General features: G+C 34.2%; 1 protein-coding gene across 5 annotated transcripts in view; it reads right to left on the minus strand.

The window, feature by feature from the left end:
- Positions 1-22,771, minus strand: part of LOC138707486 (lysine-specific demethylase 5A-like) — a 121,121-nt gene that overhangs the window by 62,248 nt on the left and 36,102 nt on the right. For all 5 annotated transcript variants that reach the window (XM_069836977.1, XM_069836973.1, XM_069836976.1 and 2 more), the window contains exons 2-4: positions 19,282-19,359; positions 7,042-7,180; positions 2,706-2,866 (exon numbers count right to left, since the gene is read on the minus strand). In XM_069836977.1, the coding sequence (XP_069693078.1) occupies positions 2,706-2,866; positions 7,042-7,180; positions 19,282-19,359 (378 nt within the window). The remainder of the gene's footprint in view (positions 1-2,705; positions 2,867-7,041; positions 7,181-19,281; positions 19,360-22,771) is intronic.

Genomic DNA, 22,771 nt, shown 5'->3' on the forward strand with positions numbered 1-22,771 from the left:
TTTATATACATATACACTGATAACTTACTTATCAAGTGAATACTGTAAATTCTGTAAATGTTTAGAAATAAATGGTAAATTTAAAATTTAAAGTAATATTGCATAAGTGTTTGTAAAACGTGGAATATTGCAACCTTAAGTAGAAACTTAACATCTACACTAGGATCAAGCCAACATTTCGTTACCTGACCCCAGATTATTCTAGCAATTTTCTGTTCCAGGTGGACAACGAATATTAGAATATGTGGACACCATCGTCCATCTGACTTTGTCATATCTTTTACTATTATTATCATTATTTTATAACAGTTACTGAAAATATATCAGACACATGCAATAAGTGAAACCTACATTTGTCTGCCTTTAACAGAATAAATAAATATAGGTACGTAAATAAATAAACAAATGAATTGATTAGTTGATCAATAAGTAAATAAATCATTAAGCGAAAATCTGATAACAGATCATACACTGGATGAGTCATCTGAGTCTTCTTTACAAGAAATTAAGCAATAATGCACATTCATATTCAATTCTGTAAAGGCACTACCAATAATCAGATCTGAAATAGAGAAGGAAACAGTGTACCTGACACACTAGCCTAACTCAGTTGGGCAAGACAGGGAGCAAATAATTGCAAGGGTGCGGGCTTGAGTCTCAAACTAAGCACATCGTTTTAATGTGGAATCATCGATTATTCTAAACATTTCTTCGTCATTGATTCTGCGCCATTCTACACTATACCAAGGAACTTCGAAATATGACACATTTAAAAGAAGAAATCACTGCCGCTTGCAATATATTACTGGGGTCGACACAGTGCAGTATCCTGGACAAATGTCAAAAATGCTTTGCAAAACGAGGCCAGCAGTTGGAGCAATTGAGCAAGGTTGTACTTTGAATACAAGCATCTTAAAATATTTACAAGTAAATAAAAATAATACCATACATTATTAAAATGTATCAGTACAAACTAACCTATTACAGGTGCTTCTCTCATTAGCATATTTGCAACAATGAAGGAAGTTTCTGATATAAACTGATGCTGACCATTCTTATAGTCTAATAAAATGCAAAGTTGCTATTTTATTTTCTGTAAAGAAGGTGCAAATGACTCACTCTGGAAATATCGAAGTTTCACACAAAACTTTGGGTTGAAATCTACTTGAAACATGTACATGCTTTAAATGAAGGTGTCTATAAAACTGAAAAGGAAGGGGCAAGTGAATCATTCTATATAAATATCAAAACAATCTCCAATATCTGTTTCACAGACAAAAATTAGAAGTAATTCAAGGTGTGATTATGTTGATACAGTCGTTTGAGGAAGATTAATTCACTTATCGATTTGAATCCTCTTATTTTACCCTAGAGATGGCACCCTTAAAAGTATAAAATGTTACGAGATCATTTTCTATACCACTCTACAAATACTTACACACATGCACGTCTAAAATCTCCTAAGCTAGAAGGTTATAGATGTAGACATCAGGGACCAAAATTTTTATAGTATTTACCCCTTCTGAGATAACAGAATTTATGACTTAAAAAATATTATGAATATGTGACCTCCCTGCCTGTCTGTCTCTCTCTCTCTCTGAAGGTAGAACAATTTAAAGGATAGTGTTAACATGATACGCATTAAAACTAAAAAGAACTCAATCCCATCCTGTACAGCGCTGTCAGTGGAAACTAGGAACATATAATCATATCATTAAAATACTGTATATACTTCATTAACTGTCTACTTTACAAAATAGTAAAAGCAAAGGCAGACTGGTCTCAAATAAAATATTAACTCATGAATAAGTAAATATAATTTTAATTATATTCTTAATATTGTAGTTGTAATCCCTAGTAGAGGGGAACAGAAGGCCTGATGGCTTTATCTCTAGCAGGTTCAATACATAAATACTAAATACTACTAAATTCAGCAGCATCAAGCTCGTGCACAGATTTGAAAATGGAAAGACAGATTTCTTTTCTCTGGTACAAACAGCAACATTAAGGATGTATATAGCAACATTAACTCGCACAGCATCTGTCATTTTATTTCTGGCTAACATAATATTATTTTATTATTAAATCATAAACAATTAATGTATTACACAATTTACAGGGATGTTTATTTATTTTATTTCTTGTAACTTTCTTTTAGTTGTGGGAAGGGATTTAACCCGAAAAATCCACCACTGTGCACGGCCTTGACCAACACGATTGAATGTAGACGTGTATGATCACTATTATAATGTTTCTACACATCAAAGAAACTCCCTTTAGAGTGAAAATGAAAATTCTCTTGTGATCCCAATTTTTCTCACTTACTGTTTTGAAATGCCGAGCACTCAACGTAAATTTTAGTCTTAAACGAAAAGAATACATAGTCAGCAGATTAGAGGTCATACAAGTAGGGTGGAGAGTGGAGAGCACAGCTTGGAATGGTGTGCTATCTGTCATGCAGCAAGAATCATAATGATGAAAGTAACTACACCATGCTTGTAACAATGTTAGTGACTTGTTATACTGAAGGCAAGACCAGGAAGACAACACTGTCACGAGCATAACAATTTTGACCTAAAATTATAAGAAATTTCAAAACCCATGTAACTCCCACCAATAAAATATTAACACTAATATCAAATCATGCAACTGAAAAGGTACAACCCGAAACCAGAAAGTGATAAGGGATATGATCTTTCGCTTACAACTTGCCCAACAAGTTTCCCTTGCTGGAACACATCAAAGGGATACAGAATCCTGTCATAATGATTTTTCAAGAGCGTTCCTATTCCCCTTCCAGGAGGAAAGCCCATCCTTGCCGCAATTTTCGTCCATTTTCTTTCTCGTGTCACGACTTCTACACCACCTGGACAGTGAAAGTAAATATGAAGAAATTACTCGTTCATAACACATACTGTTTCATGAGTCAGTAAATAATGATACACAATATCTGATTATTTCTTTCTGAAAAATAAGTCATAAATAATCAAGCATAAAAATGTACTTCACATATTCACACACCTGTCAACATTGTATAGACCAGCCAAGTTCTGATTACTAATGGCAGGAATCCAAACTACTGAGCTCATTGCATGTTTCCTGTTTGTAGCGATAGCAGTTACCTCATCTCCAATCGGTAATAAGAAGTTGGTGGGCTTATAGTACAGATTAAGTGCGAAAAATGTTGAAGGAAAAACCAGACATTCTAACTTAAAACGAGTGTAACAAATTAATTTTAAATTTTGTAGCGAGATACTAATTACCCATAATATTTAAATCAGTTACAGTTTGGTGAAAAATTCAGTAAGTTATATTAAAAATTGTGTGCACTGCAAGTCTAAATATTGAAAATAAGGAATTTCATTTAAATAATGTTGAAAAAATGTTCTTCTTTTTATTTAATTTGAAAGAAAATGGTCCATTTCATTGAAACACTACAAAGGAATAAATTATTCCTTATCAGTTTATCTAATGATAAGAGTAAACATCAGAATCATATGGATAGTACTTACTGAATAGAAGTGTTAACATTCAGGGCAAAACGATTTTTTTCTGAGAAAAGTATTCATTTGGGACTAATATGGTAATAGAATTTTAAGTTGTACTCTATTCAAGTAATATGCTGTTAAAATCTGCACAGTTAGAGTATATTATTTCCACCCTGTATATTAAGAACAAATTTTGTGTAATCTTACACTGGGTAGTCTAGAGTAATGTGTGTATAATAGTATTCAATTACTTCATTCTTTCCCAGGCGTAACAATTTTTGCCTGAGTAAGTTTCAGCATGAAATATTCCGTAAAACTGGAATTCTAAAGCAGTATACAGAAGGAATTATGGGATTGTTAAGCAAACGAAAACATAAAATATATTCAAAGTTATTGTAAGAGAATTGTAACTTTGTGCTTTTCTGTAATAGTTCTATTAAAAGCTGCAATAATCATAATAATAACAACAACATATAGGATTTACACAAAGTATGCAACGTTATCCAAGAACAATTTCAGCATAGTCCTCAACTAAATTAAATTAAATTAGTAGCAAATACTGCACAAAATTCCAGAGACAAACAATACCATAAACCATTATTTCATTTTCAGGAATGATTTAAATGAATATTTACATTAAAATCGTAATATTAATAAACTTAAACTATTTATACATTAAATCTTACACAGAATTACAAAAAGAAGTACACAACAAACATTTCTATTATTGTCCCAAGTTGTGCAGATTATATTCCTTGTCTGTGATGATCCAGTTCTCCCCTCATGAGAGATATTATTCTGCTCTTATGCAAGACACACTGCAGCATTCTATTGAGACTGAGACATGGTGGATTCCAAAGAAAAAAAAAACACGACGAGTATGAATTAACAAAATGCATTAAATAATAGAAGTAAAATTTATGTGTAAACTTGTTTTATTTTATATTACACAGGAATAAAGGTACAAGGAGTATACCATATTCCTGAGATATAAACTAAATTGAAATCATCTTCATGAATTTTACTGTGAACCAGTGACACACGAACTACACCGCAAAATAACCACCACTGTTTCCAACTCCTAAATGTATCGAGTTTTTTCTTTAGCATTTGTAACAACAACTGTCATCACAGTCATCACCACTACTGTCCTCATAATTTCTATTACTGTGTTAATCACGATAACATCATAATCATTCCTTCAGCAGGTGTGAAATTATCCAAAGTGGAGTGGGCCTGATTTAAAAACGTATTATCCCTAAACAGTACAATGAACCGACCACAATTGTGCTACTAGTTTCCATCATGCATCCAGCAACATAGTCACAAAAGAACTGCTTGGACATTCACTCACAGTGGCATGTGGTGATAAATAATCCGGTGGTGCACAAAATAAATTCATTATTATTATTATTATTATTATTATTATTATTATTATTATTATTATTATTACCATCATTATAGGTATGTTATATATATATATATATATATATATATATATATAGGCCTAAAATAATACAAATAGGTTAATAGACTAAATTACATACTAGTTACATAAAGTTAATGTAATATTAGTTAACAGGTTAAATTTTAAATGTATTAATTACATCATCATCATCATCATTATCATCATCATCATCATCGACGCTACAGCCCAATTTGAGCCTCGGCCTCCCTTAGAACTCTCTTCCATGCATCTCTGTCCCTGGCAACCAACCACCATCCTTTAATTCCCACTTTCTTTAGATCCTCTAACACTCCATCCATCCATCGCAGTCTTGGTCGTCCTACACTCCTTTTTCCTTCAAATTTATTCCCCATAACTTTCTTGGGTATCTCATGATCTGCCATCCTTTGCACATGTCCTGCCCATCTTAATCTTGATATTTTAATGACTGTAACCACATCAGGGGACTTATATAGTTGGTAAAGTTCAAAGTTGTATCTTATTCGCCATTCTCCTTTATCACATATTGGGCCATATATCTTCCTTAGAATTTTGGTTTCAAAGGATCTCAATCTTGACATATGATCTTTGAGAGGGTCCACATTTCACTGCCATATGTTAATACAGGTTTTACCAAAACATTATAAATATTGCATTTTGTTTCCCTTGTAAGAAGTCTTGACTTAAAGTGCCTCAATAATCCAAAATATGCTTTATTTGCATTTTGAATTCTTCTATCAATTTCTTCACTAATATCATTAGTGTCATTGATTAAGGAACCCAGATATACAAAACTAGAGACCCTCTGAAATGTATATTGATTAATTTGTATTAATTACATAATTTACATAAAGACATATATTTGATATGCACTGCCTAATTACTGTATTAGTTTTAGTCTCAAGGAGTATATGTGAAATTAATAAAATAAAATGTAGACTGACTAAGAACTTCGACAATAGGAAATTTTTGTGCAAACATTCTTTACAATAATTATCAGGTAAAGATATTGGGTACATAAAACATAAACACAGAACAATAAACCAAGAAGTACATTTTTCAATAACACACAACCACCGCAAAGGAATTCTCGCATAAAATGATTGTCAGACTTAAAAAGAAATTTTAAACTTTAGTCTCTTCCACAGGGATTGGTTGAGTCCAATTATCTTGTGTTATCCTATGCTATTTTAATGTCAACTCAGGCCTTGAAACACACTGTAAGGCACGTAAGAAGAAATAATACAGATGCAGGCAGTAGGATATGCCTTCGATGAGAGAATAATAAGCAGAAATCTGTTGTCGTCTAGATTCTCAGACCTAAAAGCGTCTTATTTTCAATTTGGGAGAGTATAAAAGACAATTGTACAGGACAAAAGCCCACAATTTGAAACATCTTAAGACAAACACACGTCGATAAATTTACTCTGTAATAAGAAATAAATTGAACCAGGTATTATTTCATACATGTCAAAAATATGTGAATGATGGGGGTCAATGACCTCAAACATATCTTTGAGGTTAATTAGCGATTCAGATAAAGCTGCGCATTTTATTTTAATGTAAATATTAGTGGTAATGATGAGTGACTGTCCAAGACATTCGTTAGCAAATAACATGATGGAAGTTCATGCACCACAGCAGAGTTAAAGCTGCCACTTAGCAGTAAGGGCATACTCTTAAAATGAATACAACTTTATATTAAATTGTACATAAAAAAATTAAAAGAAGTAGAAACTAATAAGTAAACAAAATATCAGTTTCTTATGTAAGATTTACGCCAATTAAAATTAATACAACTCTATTTATTTCAATATGTAAACCTGTGAAATGCATTTTCTTATACAGTAATTTAAATATCTATCCATTATCACTCTTTAGCAACTTACTGTGGATTTAGTACAATATAGTAAAATTTATTTGCATGAGGTTTCCCAATATATGTATGCTAAAACAATTTATATTGCCGCAAGAATTTCACTCTTTTCTACTCTATACACAAAATAGATACGGCAATATTAGAAAATCTATATAGTTAGGTTAAGTTAGGTTAGGTTAAAGTCCTACTCCTTAACAAACATATTAACATAATGTACAAATAAATACCTTCTTCCTGGATTAGTCTGTGTAATGTGTAAAGATCCAGCGCTTTCTTTTCAACCATAGGAATTTTCAATGAAGAACCCTGCAGTTCCCAAAATTTTGCTATTTGATCCAAGAAATTCAACTTTATCCTTGTTTTAGCCTGAAAGGAAAGAGTATTGTGTTTAATGTAAGTCTCACCCTGAAAATTATACAATACTACAATATTACATTCAGCTCCCTTGTATACATTAGTGACTTCATGACATACTATGAACATTTCATGTTTTCATGTTATTCCCTGAAAGTAAAACCATTCTTGAGAAGGCTTCGCTTAACAGTGCACGAATTTCATCTTGTCCACAACTTAACTTGTGACGTTCCATGGGAAGATTAATATGAACAATGAACAAATATAATTGAAGCAGTGAATGAGATAGTCCAAAGCCACACTTTGAACAGAAATGATTTTTGTGTAAGTTCATTTCTTACATACATGAGGAAGCTACTAGTAAAATATTATAAAAATTACTCAACAAATTCCGTAAGTATACGCTGAAGAAATTATGATACCACAACTAATAGCATTGTACTCTAAACCTTTAACACACTCTCCTGTAAAAGTTTTCCTGTGTTGCTTAGGACTATATCATTCTCACCCCTTCAATTTATAAATTAAATTAAACCACACCAACTCTACCCATCCTAACATAAACTCTAGTAGAACTAACAAGTACCAGAACTTTCCCGGATTATCACAGAATTGTAATTATCCTGGATCCTGGCATGGGGAAAATCTCAAATTCAGACATTAAGAGATTTTATTTCGTCAATATTTTTTGCAATGTTTACTGTTTGGACAGCGGATGTAAAAATACATAAAAATGAACTTCAATACGACATACACTTTTCAAATAATTTTAACACAATAAGTGTTCATATTCCTGAGATTTCTTAAAAAAAAAATTATACAAGAATATAAATCTACTACACACTGAATGAACAAAATTTTACGTGAAATAGGCTAGTAGTTTCTTCCATCCCTCTAGAAGAGCACATTTTTTATTCTTTTCTTTTTGAGGAACTATGATCAATTTTGATTTTCTGTTCCAGACAGAACCAAAGATGTTCGATAAGATTAATATCCAGATATTGTGGAGATGTCTGCGTATATTTTTGGGTGTTGAATAGAAGATTTTGGTGTTCGTGGAGGAATGTATGAGTTCACTGTCGTGCATATAAATACAAAACTGAATGTTTTTCAACAATGCAGTGCAAACTCTCAAACTGAAAACCGTAAACAAAATTAACACATGCCTATTTTTGGAGGTGACACAGTAGCGTGGACCTCACCTCGTACAAAATCAACCAAACACAGTGGAAAGAATGAAATACAAACAATGAACAAGAGTCAAATAAAATAAAATAAAATTACAACAGCTCTAAAGATGTACCCTGCAAAACAACATGAAAATCAACATCAGCAGTTTACCAGTTTTCCCTTCAACATAAAAATGAAAACTCTGAACTTATAATAGGAAAAGATAAACTGGAAAAGAACAACACAACATAGCTGGGAATCCAATAATTATTAAACAAACTAAACTGGAAATATCACATCACTTCAACAGAAAAGGAAGCAGATTGTAGTGTAAACCTCTGAAATACCTAGGCAGAGCCACTAGGTATGCTGAACCACAATATATACAGTATGCAAAAAAACCCATTATGAAATATGGAGGTGAATTACTACCAGGCCGAAGAAATTACAGGAGCTTGAATGCATGTAGAACAATGCACTAAGACTTATCTGTAGAGCAGTCAAAACAACACCTACAGCAGCACTCTACCACTACACTTGGAGAAAAATGCATTAGAAAGTTTTGAAACATTTTAAATTCTACAAATATATATTTATTTCTTGCAGACTTGATAACCACACATAAAATAATGTTTCATGTACTGATTCATACTATATGCATAAAAATAAGTTATACACACTATTATGAATGATATTTCAATACTGCACTTAGCCGAAATAGAAATTATCCCATTATAGTTACGCATCAATTGGTTAAGAGATGAGATAGGACGCTTATACTGTTTATTCATATTACTGTGGCACATTTTGATACGCATCAATCATTTAAGTAACGAAATAGGACGTGTATATGGTTGACGCCTTATATTTTTTTCGGCTCATACACAATAAATAATTTATGCCTAAATACACTTTAACAGTGCAATGAACGTTATACAAAGTACTGGAACAATAGTACCGATGGAACTACAGAATTTTATAGAAACAAACTTTTCATATAAATGAAATATTTTACGATATACTGTATGTATTTTCCGCTACTTTCACACTAAATTCTAGTAAGGTGTACACGCTATTTTTTTTTTTTTAATTTTCACTAAACAAAACAACATAATCCTAATGGAAGTTGTTACTATCAGTTTTAAAATAGTACGAAATCCTACCTCAATCACATTTTCAGTGAGGCACCAATTGGGCTATTTTATGGAAGGCGGAGTTTAATCCTTTGTATGAATATAAAATTTGTAGTTTTTCGTTTCTTAATTTTCCATATAGGCTAACTGTATCTGAACCAATTGTTTCTTCCAGAAAAAATGTTTTGGGATTATTATGGCGGATTTGGTATAACATTTAAATATGATACTATTATCCGAAAAGTGAATTTATTCCCTTTGGGGTGTATGTCCTCTCGGACACCACCTAAAATATACAAGATTTGACTTCTGAACTGAGACGCACATGGTTTGTTAAGTTTCTAACCTGGGAATATGTGGCCCTACTGCTCGACAAAATCCCATCTATACGTCTAGACCTAGACATGGATATTTACGGGTCATTAAATGAGGAATTGTTTTACAATGACCTTGACAGCGCTTATCGCGCTATGCGACATTAATTTCTTACTCCCCATTCATACTAACCTCTATCTGAGGAATTGTTTCACATTGACCTTGATAGCGATAAGCGCTATGCGACATTAACTTCTTACTCCCCTTTCATACCAGCCTCTAGCTCCTTACAACTCATATAGTAAAACAACAGGTGTGGGCAGATTATAATGTTCAGTATCAATAGTGGCTCACGGCTTATCAAAGCAGTGTGTATATACGTACGAGTTAAAAACGATTATATCGTGTGGAATGAAGAGAGAGTTCTCTTGCTATTTAGAAGGGGAGAACATACATGGTATGTCATGCTCGAAAGTCCTTTTGGGCACTAATAAACTTAATAATAGGCTACACAACTATATTGTGGAATTCCTTATGACATAAAGAACATGCTCAATTAAAAGCTGTGAAAAAATAAATGTTGTTTGTACGTACTACTTTCGAAAAAAATGTATAAATATAAACATTGTGTAGAATAATAAATATGATTGTCTGTAATTCTCTTTAGTTCCAGAACGTACAAGTTTATTAAATAATCTTAAGAAACGCCAAACTATTCAAGTGAATAAAAGCAGACATGATAGACCATTATTGACTAATTATGAAATTTCTTAGGAAATCGCCCGTGATCCAAAACAGTTCAGTACGGAGAAACAACAAAGAGATGCATGAATAAAGTTGCCAAATTAATCTGTTGAAGCGAAATAGACAATACTACAGTATTACGTTATATGGTACTGGCGCGTTCCTAACAATCCGCTACTGTTCGCATTAACGATTTCGATAAGGTGGCGCAGGTCACAGTTCATATTTCCCATTCTACTCTGCCCTCCTAGTAAGCAAAGTAGGGTTTATTGCATATTCTGTGCCTCACGCAACAGAAAACTGTCAATTTATACGTAATAATTGCACCGTTACATATTTGTAATTAGCTGGAAGTTTCGTCTTCAGTTTCAGAGAGATTCTTAATTAACATGCCTATAATTGAGGACATCACCCGAATAAGGGCGTACACCGCAAAATGTAGTTCTGATATAAACTGATTTCAATGTTTGTAAGCTGCCAGGTTCCTCATAGTTGCGTCGAAAAAGTTTTTCGTTACTGTTAAATACTTTCGAGGATATTTAAAACAAAATTATTGAAACATAACAGCAAATAGTATGTTCTGCTATTAGTAAGTAAATATAATATGGAACTCTGTATACGCCCTTTTTCCGGCGACAATATGTTTTAGTACTGTTTTTAATTATTCTGATTTCTAGGTGTCTAACTTCACATGAAAATTAATTATATATGGGAACATCTCGTACTTTATTAATAATTTTGTCTGAAAAATGTAAAATAAAATAAATTCAACAAAAAGAAATATACATTTACCATAACATATTAAATAAAATTATTTAGTAATTACAAAAGTAGGCCTACAAAATAACATTACATTTTTAGTTTATGGTTTTCTTGTTCTTATATCTTTTTCTTCTTTATGCATCATCACTATTGTTGCCAGAGTCATCTTCACCATTGTGTGATGATGTCCTGGTTTTATTCAGCATTGAGTTCAGCCAACTTTGGCCATCTTCATCTAAAAACTGTAAGAGGTATCTTAAGTCCTTCGCCTTGGGAGGTTTCAAAGGCACTGGGTTCATTTGTGTTGGACTCAAAAGTTTCAGCTGCGACACTTCCAAATCTTGAAGGAAACAAATGATGCAGATGAGGTTCAAACTGAAAATACCCCTGATATAGTGTATTGCACTTGTTTATACTTTTGCATCGTGATTGTATGAGGACGATTTAAGTGTGTACACTTTTTATTATTGAAGATGTCACCTGAAACCAGTTTATTCTGAACTGTTGTTAATCGTTTCTCTGAAATTTGCAATAGATTCAATAGAAAGTATTGATAACATCAAATTTTTTACCCCCATTATACAAAACACTATATTTCCATAAATTATCCCTATTCTTGATTCTCAGCTTTTAGATTCACTCTTTCAAGGCAAGAAGTAATAAAATGATACTATTCTAATTTCGAACCCATGATCCAAAAGCGTTTAAAAATAGAGAGTTGATAGTCCTTTGAAATTTCATGTGTACATTTTTTCATACATCATCTTCTTACCGGTGTATATAACTTCTTTTCCATATCCTTGCCTGTACAAGTTGTGTATGACTTGCCACTGTTTCTATTCATTTTCCTTTATTCAGTTTTAGATTTAGCTTTCTTCACAAGCTTTTTTTCCCTATATTTTCGGTCATGATTCACTCCTGCAACTGACAACCTGAAGTAGGCCTAAACATCGAATATTAGCCTACTACAGCACGGCTTGCAACAGCATGTGAATGTGACTGCCGCTGAAGTCACCTGTTCAACGTAAACACGTAACATTGTGTCCTGTGTTACGTATTGAAGCTAGACTTACGAAAATTTACTACAGTGTGCTATACGCATTCAACTATCTAATCCCTTGATCGTCGGAAAACGGGCGTATAAGCGCATACGCCGTTATTCGGGTGAAGTCCTCAATTGTTTGTTCTCTGCTTGTCATTATTAATTTAGAAATTTGTAATGGAGTGACTACACTTCAATATTTATAAAATTAACAATAGAATGATCTTCTACACAACCTCATCCAAGTGACTAACACCACAATGTCAGATATTGATAGTATGTCAGATATACAACAATATAAGCGTGTAGATGCTTGACGCAGAACTTTTTTCTGTAAATGTATTAATTAATCACTTTAAATACATATTTGAATAATTGGTACATTTTAAACTTTGTAACTTTCCAACTTTTTTTAAACTTTCTTTGTCTTTCAAGTAATTATTATGGCAGTAAACAACCGAGTTCTACATATATGCACACATACATACATACACACATTTACACATATACACGCGTACATGCATACACACTTATACAGTATGTGAAGGTATTAACGCCATCTAATATTTCATAATTAGTTACGTGAAAATCTATGTTGGTAGCCCTAGTCAGAGAAGTGTGGTGTTTAGAGGAACCTTTCTCAGGGCAGGATTTAGGTATAATGTCGCCCCTAGGCGATCCTAAAATTTGCCACCCCCCAACTCTTACAAACAGTTTATAAGCAGCTATTATACAGGTCATATTTAGTTTAAATTAGTTTTAAATAAAATGTTACAATTCAGAAAACAATGAATTACTGAAATCAAAATACATGCTTCTTACTTGTTAATTATAGAGATTTCCTTTTCACTTTCTCCCCAAAGAAAGCATTCATGATGTCATCAAAGTCGATCTGACAAATTATATCAGACGCGATGCAAAGAAATATACTGAAACCTAATCATTGTTGAAACAAAATTCACTTGTGAAAGGCAAATTGTGCTTTATTTTTAAGCATTGGTTTTGTTGGTGGTATAATATTATTACTAGTATTTCTTACTTCGACAGTCGACCTGGTTGGCGAGTTGGTATAGCGCTGGCCTTCTATGCCTAAAGTTGCGGGTTCGATTCCGGGCCAGGTCGATGGTATTTAAGTGTGCTTAAATGCGACAGCCTCATGTCAGTAGATTTACTGGCATGTAAAAGAATTCCTGCGGGACAAAATTCCGGCACATCCGGCGACGCTGATATAACCACTGCAGTTGCGAGCGTCGTTAAATAAAACATAACATTTCTTACTTCGATAGGAAGTATAAAGTAAATTGAAAAATAAACTCCAACTTTTTGCGGCATAAACCTTTTATATCGAATTATATAGTGCACATGCTGGAAAGTGGTTAAAAATATTGTTGACGATATATTATATTGGAAATGTAACAGAGTTCTGGTTACTATTCATAGCGATAATATAATAAACACACATCCAATTTGATTTTCAACAATGCATTCTTATTTATACAAGCAGTTACATTTAAGCAGTTTCATAGTATAATAACGTGATACCGGCATTACAATATAATTATGCAGCTGCATACTTTCCTTTTACTCTCGCCACGACTACGACAATGCGTTAACAAAACAATATCCGACTTCTACAAGGTGTTCAAGAACAAACTTCCGAAAAGATTTACCAACAAGTATGTTAAAAACAAATTTCACTCTGAAATGAAAACGAAAAAAAAAAAAAAATGAAGAGAAAGAGGGAGAGAAAATTCCGCCTTCCCTGGAAATTGCCACCCTAGGCAACTGCCTATACAGCCTAGGCGTAAATCCGGCACTGACCTTTCTTAAACATTTTGAACCAACAATGAAACGGATTTCTGTTTTTAGTTTGAGTTTAACAGCCTTTAAGTGAAGAAGTTCGCGCTTGAGCTGATCGTCCATTAATGTGAATATTGTATTCTGTATAAAGTAAGTACAGATAATTGAATTTGAAATATAGTGAATGATGAAATGTTATAAGAAATTGGTTTATATGTGTTCTGAAGTTTAGTGGAGAGGTGTTGTTTTAAATTTATAATATTCATTCATTCATGTGTTCTGCCCAAGGACAGGTCTTTCACTGCAAACCCAGCATTCTCCAGTCTTTCCTATTTTCTGCCTTCCTCTTTGTCTCCTCATATGATCCATATATCTTAATGACGTCTATCATCTGATATCTTCTTCTGCCCCGAACTCTTCTCCCGTTCACCATTCCTTATAGTGCATCCTTCAGAAGGCAGTTCCTTCTTAACCAGTGGCCCAGCCATCAGTGTCAGCATCATTCTTCCTTCACCCACTCTTTCCAACACAGCTTTGTTTCTTATTCTGTCTGTCCATTTCACACGCTCCATACTTCTCCATATCCACATTTCAAATACTTCCAGTCGCTTCTCTTCACTTCGTCGTAATGTCCATGTTTTTGCCCCCATACAATGCTACACTCCACACAAAGCACTTCACTAGTCTCTCCCTTAGTTCTTTCTCCAGTTCATAATATTATATTATGGTAATTATTTTTTAAAATAGAATTTGCGACAGCAGGTAATAATGCCACCTCGCTGCGAGAATAAACTTTGATTTAATATGTAATAATAGCGGTTAGTTTAATCGTCTCTAAACTAAGGATAATCGATCGGACTTGGATATCACGAAACCTGCGACACGATTATATAGCACAAAGAAACTGGACTTGTTCACTATGTGAAGAGGGTTGTGTACCACTAAATGACAGTAAACTTGATTGAATTTCTTATAGTGATGTGGTAATGAGTATTGAGATTTTATTGTTGTCCCTAATTACTTATAGTTGTTTATGCTCGACCATGCCGAAATGTAGTAATTATATACAGTAGCGTGCAAATTAATCCGAACACGATATTATTTTTACATGTTCTGTCATTGTTGGCCTCACAGCTGCTCATACCGCTTTAATTGACATCTGTAGTACGTGTAATTCCATTGTTGAAGGTCTGTCATTATTTTTTTTATAATATATGACATTTTGCCTGTCGTTTTGTACTTATAAGCATTTCAGTTGTGTTGAAGACTCAATACTGCAATCCTGTGTACATTCTGTCGTCTTCACAAATGGATACAACTCCACGAAAACGGTCTAAAATTATAACATTAGCAGACCATTCTTCTATGGCACAGAGGCAAATTACTGCAGAATGTCACATCGGTTTGGCTACTGTTAATTCGATCATAAAACGATACAGGGAGACTGGATCCATTACACCCCAGAAAAAAGGAAACTGTGGCCGGAAAAGGAAGACTTCACCTGCAGATGATCGTTTAATTGTCAGGAAAAGTAAATTAAATCATAGACTAACTGCTGTCGATTTAACCCGCGAGTTAATGGCTACCACTGGGGCGCATATTCACGTCACAACAGTGCGGCGTAGGCTTATGGAAGCTGGACGAAGGGCTCGTAAGCCTATTAAGAAGCAACTGCTAACCCCTGTTATGTGCAAAAAACGCTTAATGTGGGCAAAATTACATCAACACTGGATAGTGAATGACTGGAAGAATGTACTTTTTTCCGATGAGTCTCATTTCGAGGTCCACGGCCACCGTGTTTCTTACGTACGAAAAGGATCCGAAAAAGTAACTGCAGCTCATCTCCAACAAGCACCCAAATACCCCCCTAAAGTAATGTTTTGGGGTTGTTTTTACACATGAAGGGCCTGGAGCATTAATACCTATCAAGGGAATGATGAATTCTGACAAATATATTCACTTATTGGAAACCAGAATCGTACCCCAGCTGCAAAAATCATTTCCGGATGGCAGAGGTGTGTTCCAACAAGACCTGGCACCATGCCATACGTCTCGAAAAACTACAGAATTCTTCAACAAGAATAATATTCAGGTACTCCCCTGGCCAGGCAACTCACCCGACATCAACCCCATTGAGAACTTGTGGTCAATTTGCAAAAGAAGAATGCAAAAAATGGATTGTTCTACAAAGGAGAAGATGATTTCTGCCCTCATTGGTGTATGGTTTCGCGATGAAGAAATGGAGAATATTTGTGGGAAATTAGTGGAATCCATGCCAAATCGTCTCAGAGCTGTTATTAGGAACAAGGGAGGCCACATAGATTACTGAGGTATGTCTTAGAGCCTTTTTTTTTTATCCCGTTTGAGTGATTTTGCATAAGTAATTATGTTGTTCGGATTAATTTGCACGCTACTGTACCTGGTAGCAGTCCTTTAATGCATGTCATTAAAGTACACCTATTCATTAAAGTTCAGGTTTTCGATTATTCTCGGATATGCAATCGAAAGACAACGAGGGAAACGTCACGGAGGCTGGAAATCCAATACTGTCGCAGAAGGTTATGTTCTGTTACTATAATAATTAGCGTTAATTGTAAATAATATTCAAATAAATTCAATTTGTCATCTCGTTTTTCAATTCTAAATCAATTTCCATGTTATATCAAAATTAGTTCATGTTACATTACATCAAGGTCAATGACATTATTGTTCCTCGGAAAAAATCAATACTTTCGCGTCTGCGCACATCTAACAATTAACGAGCTATGAACACGGTCACTTCCGATCTTCTGTGAGATACAAATAAAATTAATACTTCTGAATAATTTCAAGTTAGAAATATGGTCGAGCATAAAAAGTCGTATGAAACTTGCCTATAATGGTAATTAAGACGCTCGTATGAAAATTATGAAACTCGCTTGCGCTTGTTTCATAAACAAACATACTTGCGTCTTAATTACTATCATTATAGGCTCGTTGCATAATGTACTATTAATTCTATAACATAATCTTACATTTGTCACTTTGGCTTATAAACATGTTTCTTTGTTCGAAAAAAAACGTGTCGTTATTACCCTCAATGCAGGTAATAGCATCCATCATACTTTTATTTACTGTGTTGTTGCAAAACCTTGCCACAATTACAACTTTTGAAACGAACATTCCGCAAGAAAGGCTACAAAATATGATTAATATCTAAAAGATCAATATTATTGTCCGTATTTCTGGTCAGTGAAGAAGTGGAATTCTGCAAGTGAGGCAGAACTCGGAGAATATAAAATTCTTATTTAAAAGCAGATCTAAATAATAATTTCTAATTTACGTAAAACGTTGATTCAAGAAATGTCTGAAACAATAATAATTAATGCCTTCGTAATTATGGAGGCAGATAATTTAAATACCAATATGATGAAACTGGGAAAGTTTTGACTGTTATCTCTATGAAATGTCAAATTTTATAGAAGAAAATCATATTATACATCCGTCAGTTTTGTTAATTTGTCCACGTCTCTAATAGTAGAAAAATGTTATTTTACAACACTTTCAACTGCAGGGGTTGTTAAGTGTCGCAATGTAAGCAGACGAGAAATGGCAGCCAATTTCTGCCGGAGCTATCTAATAGGAACAGGTTTCTTGTAAGTGCGGTCAATCTAAAGCAGGCCTGCACAAGGTTTGCGCTCTCCGAGTCGGCTCACAGCTCGCGAGCGGAATGCAGATATTGGCTGCGCTCTGTATAAGGGTGGACTGGAAGAAGGGGTGATCTCGTACAAAATGTACACAAAAGTACTAGTACGAGTTTTCATGAAATGAATTCCCGCTCAGTGTTTACAAAACTATCTTCGACTATTATTAATTAATAAAGAAATATTTGTTTTACAGAAATAATAGAATCTCTATCGCTATTTAAATATACAATATCATTTTGTTATATTTTTATTTATCAGTACATGAAAACGGGGTTTTATGCTGTTGGCAGTTGAAAGGAACGGTACTGATCGTAATTAAACATCAGGTACAGATGTTCGATGCCTGCCTTTATTAAAGTTGATTATAGAAAACAGTTGTTCACAAATATAAATGTTAAGTCAAACATAGCAATCATTTCCACAGCCAGCCAGTGTAGCACACTAATATTTCTTTACATTTCGACTAACGTGAATTCTGTTGTCAGTGATCTTGCGCCCAACGCATATAGTACCAATGCACAGCGTAATAACAAATAACTCTACCTATCGGCAAAAGTAAATGACTGTCTATTCTCATAAAACATGTCATTCACAAAATTTTTTTTAAACCTTGATAGTTACAGAAAAATATAATTTTTCTTCAGTTATATATACTCTACTACCAGTATTTTTTGGTAGTTCGTATCATGTATACCTTGTATAAATACGAAGTTCAATTTCACCAATAAATCTAATCGGACAACAAACATGAAGTCATTAAATATACAAAATCGAAAGTTCTAAAAATAATATATCAGTTGGTAATACATCACTTATCTTAAAGGAATAAAATGTTAACAAAGTGAAAATACAAATCAAGCTTTCAGGAATAACTCCCTGTAAAGTTAATTTGAATAATTTCGAGGGAAAAATTGTTCCGGGGCCGGGTATCGAACCCGGGACCTTTGGTTAAACGTACCAATGCTCTCCCAACTGAGCTACCCGGGAACTCTACCCGACACCGATCCAATTTTTCCCTCGAAATTATTCAAATTAACTTTACAGAGAGTTATTCCTGAAAGCTTGATTTGCATAATACACGTCACTGTACGTAACAGAAAACCACAATGTAAGTCACACAGTTAGTGTGCACTCAATGTTGGTTGCTTGACGGTTGTCAGCCCACTTTGAGGTCTGTGGATATAGAGGGAAAAATTGGATCGGTGTCTGGTAGAGTTCCCGGGTAGCTCAGTTGGGAGAGCGTTGGTACGTTTAACCAAAGGTCCCGGGTTCGATACCCGCCCCCGAAACAATTTTTCCCTCGAAATTATTCAAGGTGAAAATAGTTTTACTATTGTCACAGAAAAGTATGAATTTCCCACACCACACTAGGAAGTTAGAAATATGCAGATGAAGATAAATAGGCTATAAGCGAAATTAACCACGCAACAAGATGTCTAATAAATAAACTGAATTACATACCTCCAATTCATTTAGACGCTGAATTCTTGGTGTAAATTTAAATTTGTCCACATCCACAGCAAATGGAGGCTGCCAGTCCTGTAATCATAACATGAAAGATGTTATTTTTTAAGTAAAAATATCTTCAGTTTGACACGAACAGCATCATTTATTACCTAACGTGTGGCAGCCACAAACTAGATTTAAATATGAAGATGGGTTATATCCAAACTAATCTAAATTCAATCTGTTCACATATGCAATAGATATTGCAATAATGAATACCTTCCCATTAACTCCATTTTAATATTTTTCTAATATTAAAATAATAGTTTACAGTCTTCCATTAGAAGTATACGATCAACTGAAACACAACTTAACTTACTTCACACTCATGAGTTGATATCACATCATTTACTGTTCCACAGAATGAAATACATTTTATTTATATGCCCGCTCTATTAGAACAGTTCCTATTCTAATACAAAACACTCCTGAATGTGGTAAAAGCATTACACCGTTTACTAAAGGACAATTATATTTAGTTTGAATAATTCTGTGTCAAGAACGCGCCACAGGATTAAAAAATCATAATTTATTGTCCGATTGATTCATCACAACTACAAGATTTTAACATAGACTATCAAATACAGGCATCATTCCAATCTTTTTACTTGGTTATTTAACGACGCTGTATCAATTACTGGGTTATTTAGCGTCGATGGAATTGGTGATAGCGAGATAGTATTTGGCGAGTTGAGGCCGAGGATTTGCCATTGATTACCCGACAGTCTCCTTAAGGTTGGGGAAAAGCTCGCAAAAAATCCAACCAAGTAATCTGGCTAAGCGAAAATCGAACCCACGCCCAAACGCAACTCCGGATCAGTAGGCAAACGCGTTATGCAAAAGTATTCAATACATGCTCAAAGGGGCGAATGTGCATTTATGCTGCAATTCAATATAACGACTGATTTATTATTTTTATTATTATTATTATTAGTATTATTATTATTATTATTATTATTATTATTATTATTATTATTATTATTATTATTATACTTGTCCCATACACTACTATCGAGAAAGTAGAAATTAATATTAATATACAACAATTTTCTCAAAATCAGATTGTGACTACATTTAAGATCACAGGCTTTGATGGTGACTGGGTTGTCAACTGTGTGTCGAAAACAAATGGACAGTAACCTCCAAAAACTATGCATATATAGCTGAACTATAGAACTACAGTACTCTATTATGTGTGGATGTATATGAAAAGGGACCAGTTCACGGCACACATTTTTCGAGACAATTCCAGTCGCCGCTGCATAGTTTTTTCCTCGTTACTATGAAAGTATAAAGACAATCTACAGTATATAATAAAAAAAACTATTCTATAATTAACAGACTGACTCGTCACCTTACTCCTCCTTAAACCCTATGTGTAGATTTGTCAATCCTTAGTCAATAGATAAGACTGAGTTTTACGAAATACGATCATTAAGGAATGGAAAGTGGGAGAAAGTAATGATCAATAGTAATATGCATTACAAGAGCGGTATGTTGACGTTTTCATGGTCGAGGAAAGGATTGAAAAAGCGAAACGTAGTTGAGCTTTTTTAATTTCCGAGAACATGAAAACAAACATACCGCTCGTATATCGTACATTATTTTGTGCGAAGATCGTTTATTACATACCTGAAAGACGAATTTCTAATTAGTTGCAATGAAATCTCCATCTTGGTTTCTGTTTAATGACGGCAACTTCGGAAAACCAAAATATCTTTCTTCAACATTGTTGCTATAAAATGTTTTCTGTGTTTACTATACTCCAGCAGGCCGTGATATACGTCTGTCTTTTTTTTCCCCCAGTCTATAAATGCGAACTTAAAACAAACGGTAAGGTTATGTAATGATTTATTTTTCATTTTAATATTTTAACAATATTATTTATATAACATATTGCAGTAATAACATCTGCATCTGGAATCTTGTTGATTTTTTCACGGCTTCCTTAATGTTACTTGTATCAGGAATGCAATAAGTTTCGTGGAGTAGTAGACTTTACTTAATTTTTGCAAATATTTAAAAACAATAATTAACATTGCAATTTAGGTGAAATTGCAGTGGTAAGTTTCCAATTTATAATTATTACTATGTTAAACGTCTCTAAAAATAATATGTTAAAAGCCTAAAGCAGTAAAATGAATGTCGCGCTTAAGCGGTAAGAAGAGGGAAATTGTTATGTGTGTTACGTTGGGAATACTGAATGTGGTATTTCACACTTACCGCGTATTGGTTCTGTGCGGAAAACAAGCAAATACGTACGATCTCGCACAAACAATACTGGCTCATCTACTGGCAATGTCATCGTGGTCACCTGCCAAATTCGCTGCTTCCGACTGTACCACTCAAATATTATTAGTCGGTAATTATTAACTTGTATTACCAGTACTGCCAATTGCATTAGCTTCTTTTGTATCTCGCTAAATGGAAGAGAAGACCTGATGGCCTTAACTTCGTCAGAATAAATAAATAACTGCAGCAGCAGCAACAACAGTAGCAGCAGAAGTAGTATTATTCAACTGCTCACCAACAACTGAGGGACAAGCAAACGGTAAAGCATTGGTTTACCTTGCGACGATTCAGAAAAACCAAGGGTTTCGGAGAGGTGCAGGGTACGCACATCGAGAGAGAAATGCTCATCTATGACATAAAGCGACAGAGGACACAGTATTAAATTGAGAAACTTTTATTCTCCAAGCGGAAATCGAACACTGGACCGGACTGTGGCTTCTCGTCAACACAGCAGCGTTATCTAGACATGTTCATTCATTACTTCAACGAACAATGTTTACGCATGTCCATTTCCTTATATTATGTACAGTGGGCGGGCGTGCGCGTTGTGTGCTGGTGAAAGTCTACGAAAGCACATCTATAGTGCTTACTTCGTTATCGTCTAGTTCCAAACGTGCAGGCAGGCTAAAATGTGTTATGTGTCTCTAATGAGAGACCGAATTCTACGTTCTTCTCTTAGAGATTTAATGGGAGTGAGTGAGATGTAAAGTTGTGATTGTCAATGCGTGGACGAACTCACATTTATGCAGGCCCGACGTTAAAAAAACACGCAGACACACACTAAATTTACAGAATTTAAAATTACAAAATTGTCAATAATTCATACATTTCTACACCAGATGAGATGAAACTTTGTACAGAAACTATTTATATGCAGCAGGACAACTGTACAAAATTTCAGAGATCTACCTAAAATAGTTAAGAAAATTGAAATTTCACATCTGTCTACCCTTAAATAAGGCAAATAGGGTCCTCAACACGTAATTTCGGCACTATGCAATGTCACATTGACGTCCACTCGCCTGGGGGCTAGGCAGCCGGCGGAGCACTTCGATAGTTTTTGGACTTAAAGCGTTTGCGTCGAGAGAGACAGAGAGAGCAAGGCAGCGTACAACATTGCCACATAGTAGGCCTACTTCACTCGCACGTGTAA

This window comes from Periplaneta americana, chromosome 10 (genome assembly GCF_040183065.1).
Source record: "Periplaneta americana isolate PAMFEO1 chromosome 10, P.americana_PAMFEO1_priV1, whole genome shotgun sequence".
NCBI classification, from domain to species: domain Eukaryota; kingdom Metazoa; phylum Arthropoda; class Insecta; order Blattodea; family Blattidae; genus Periplaneta; species Periplaneta americana.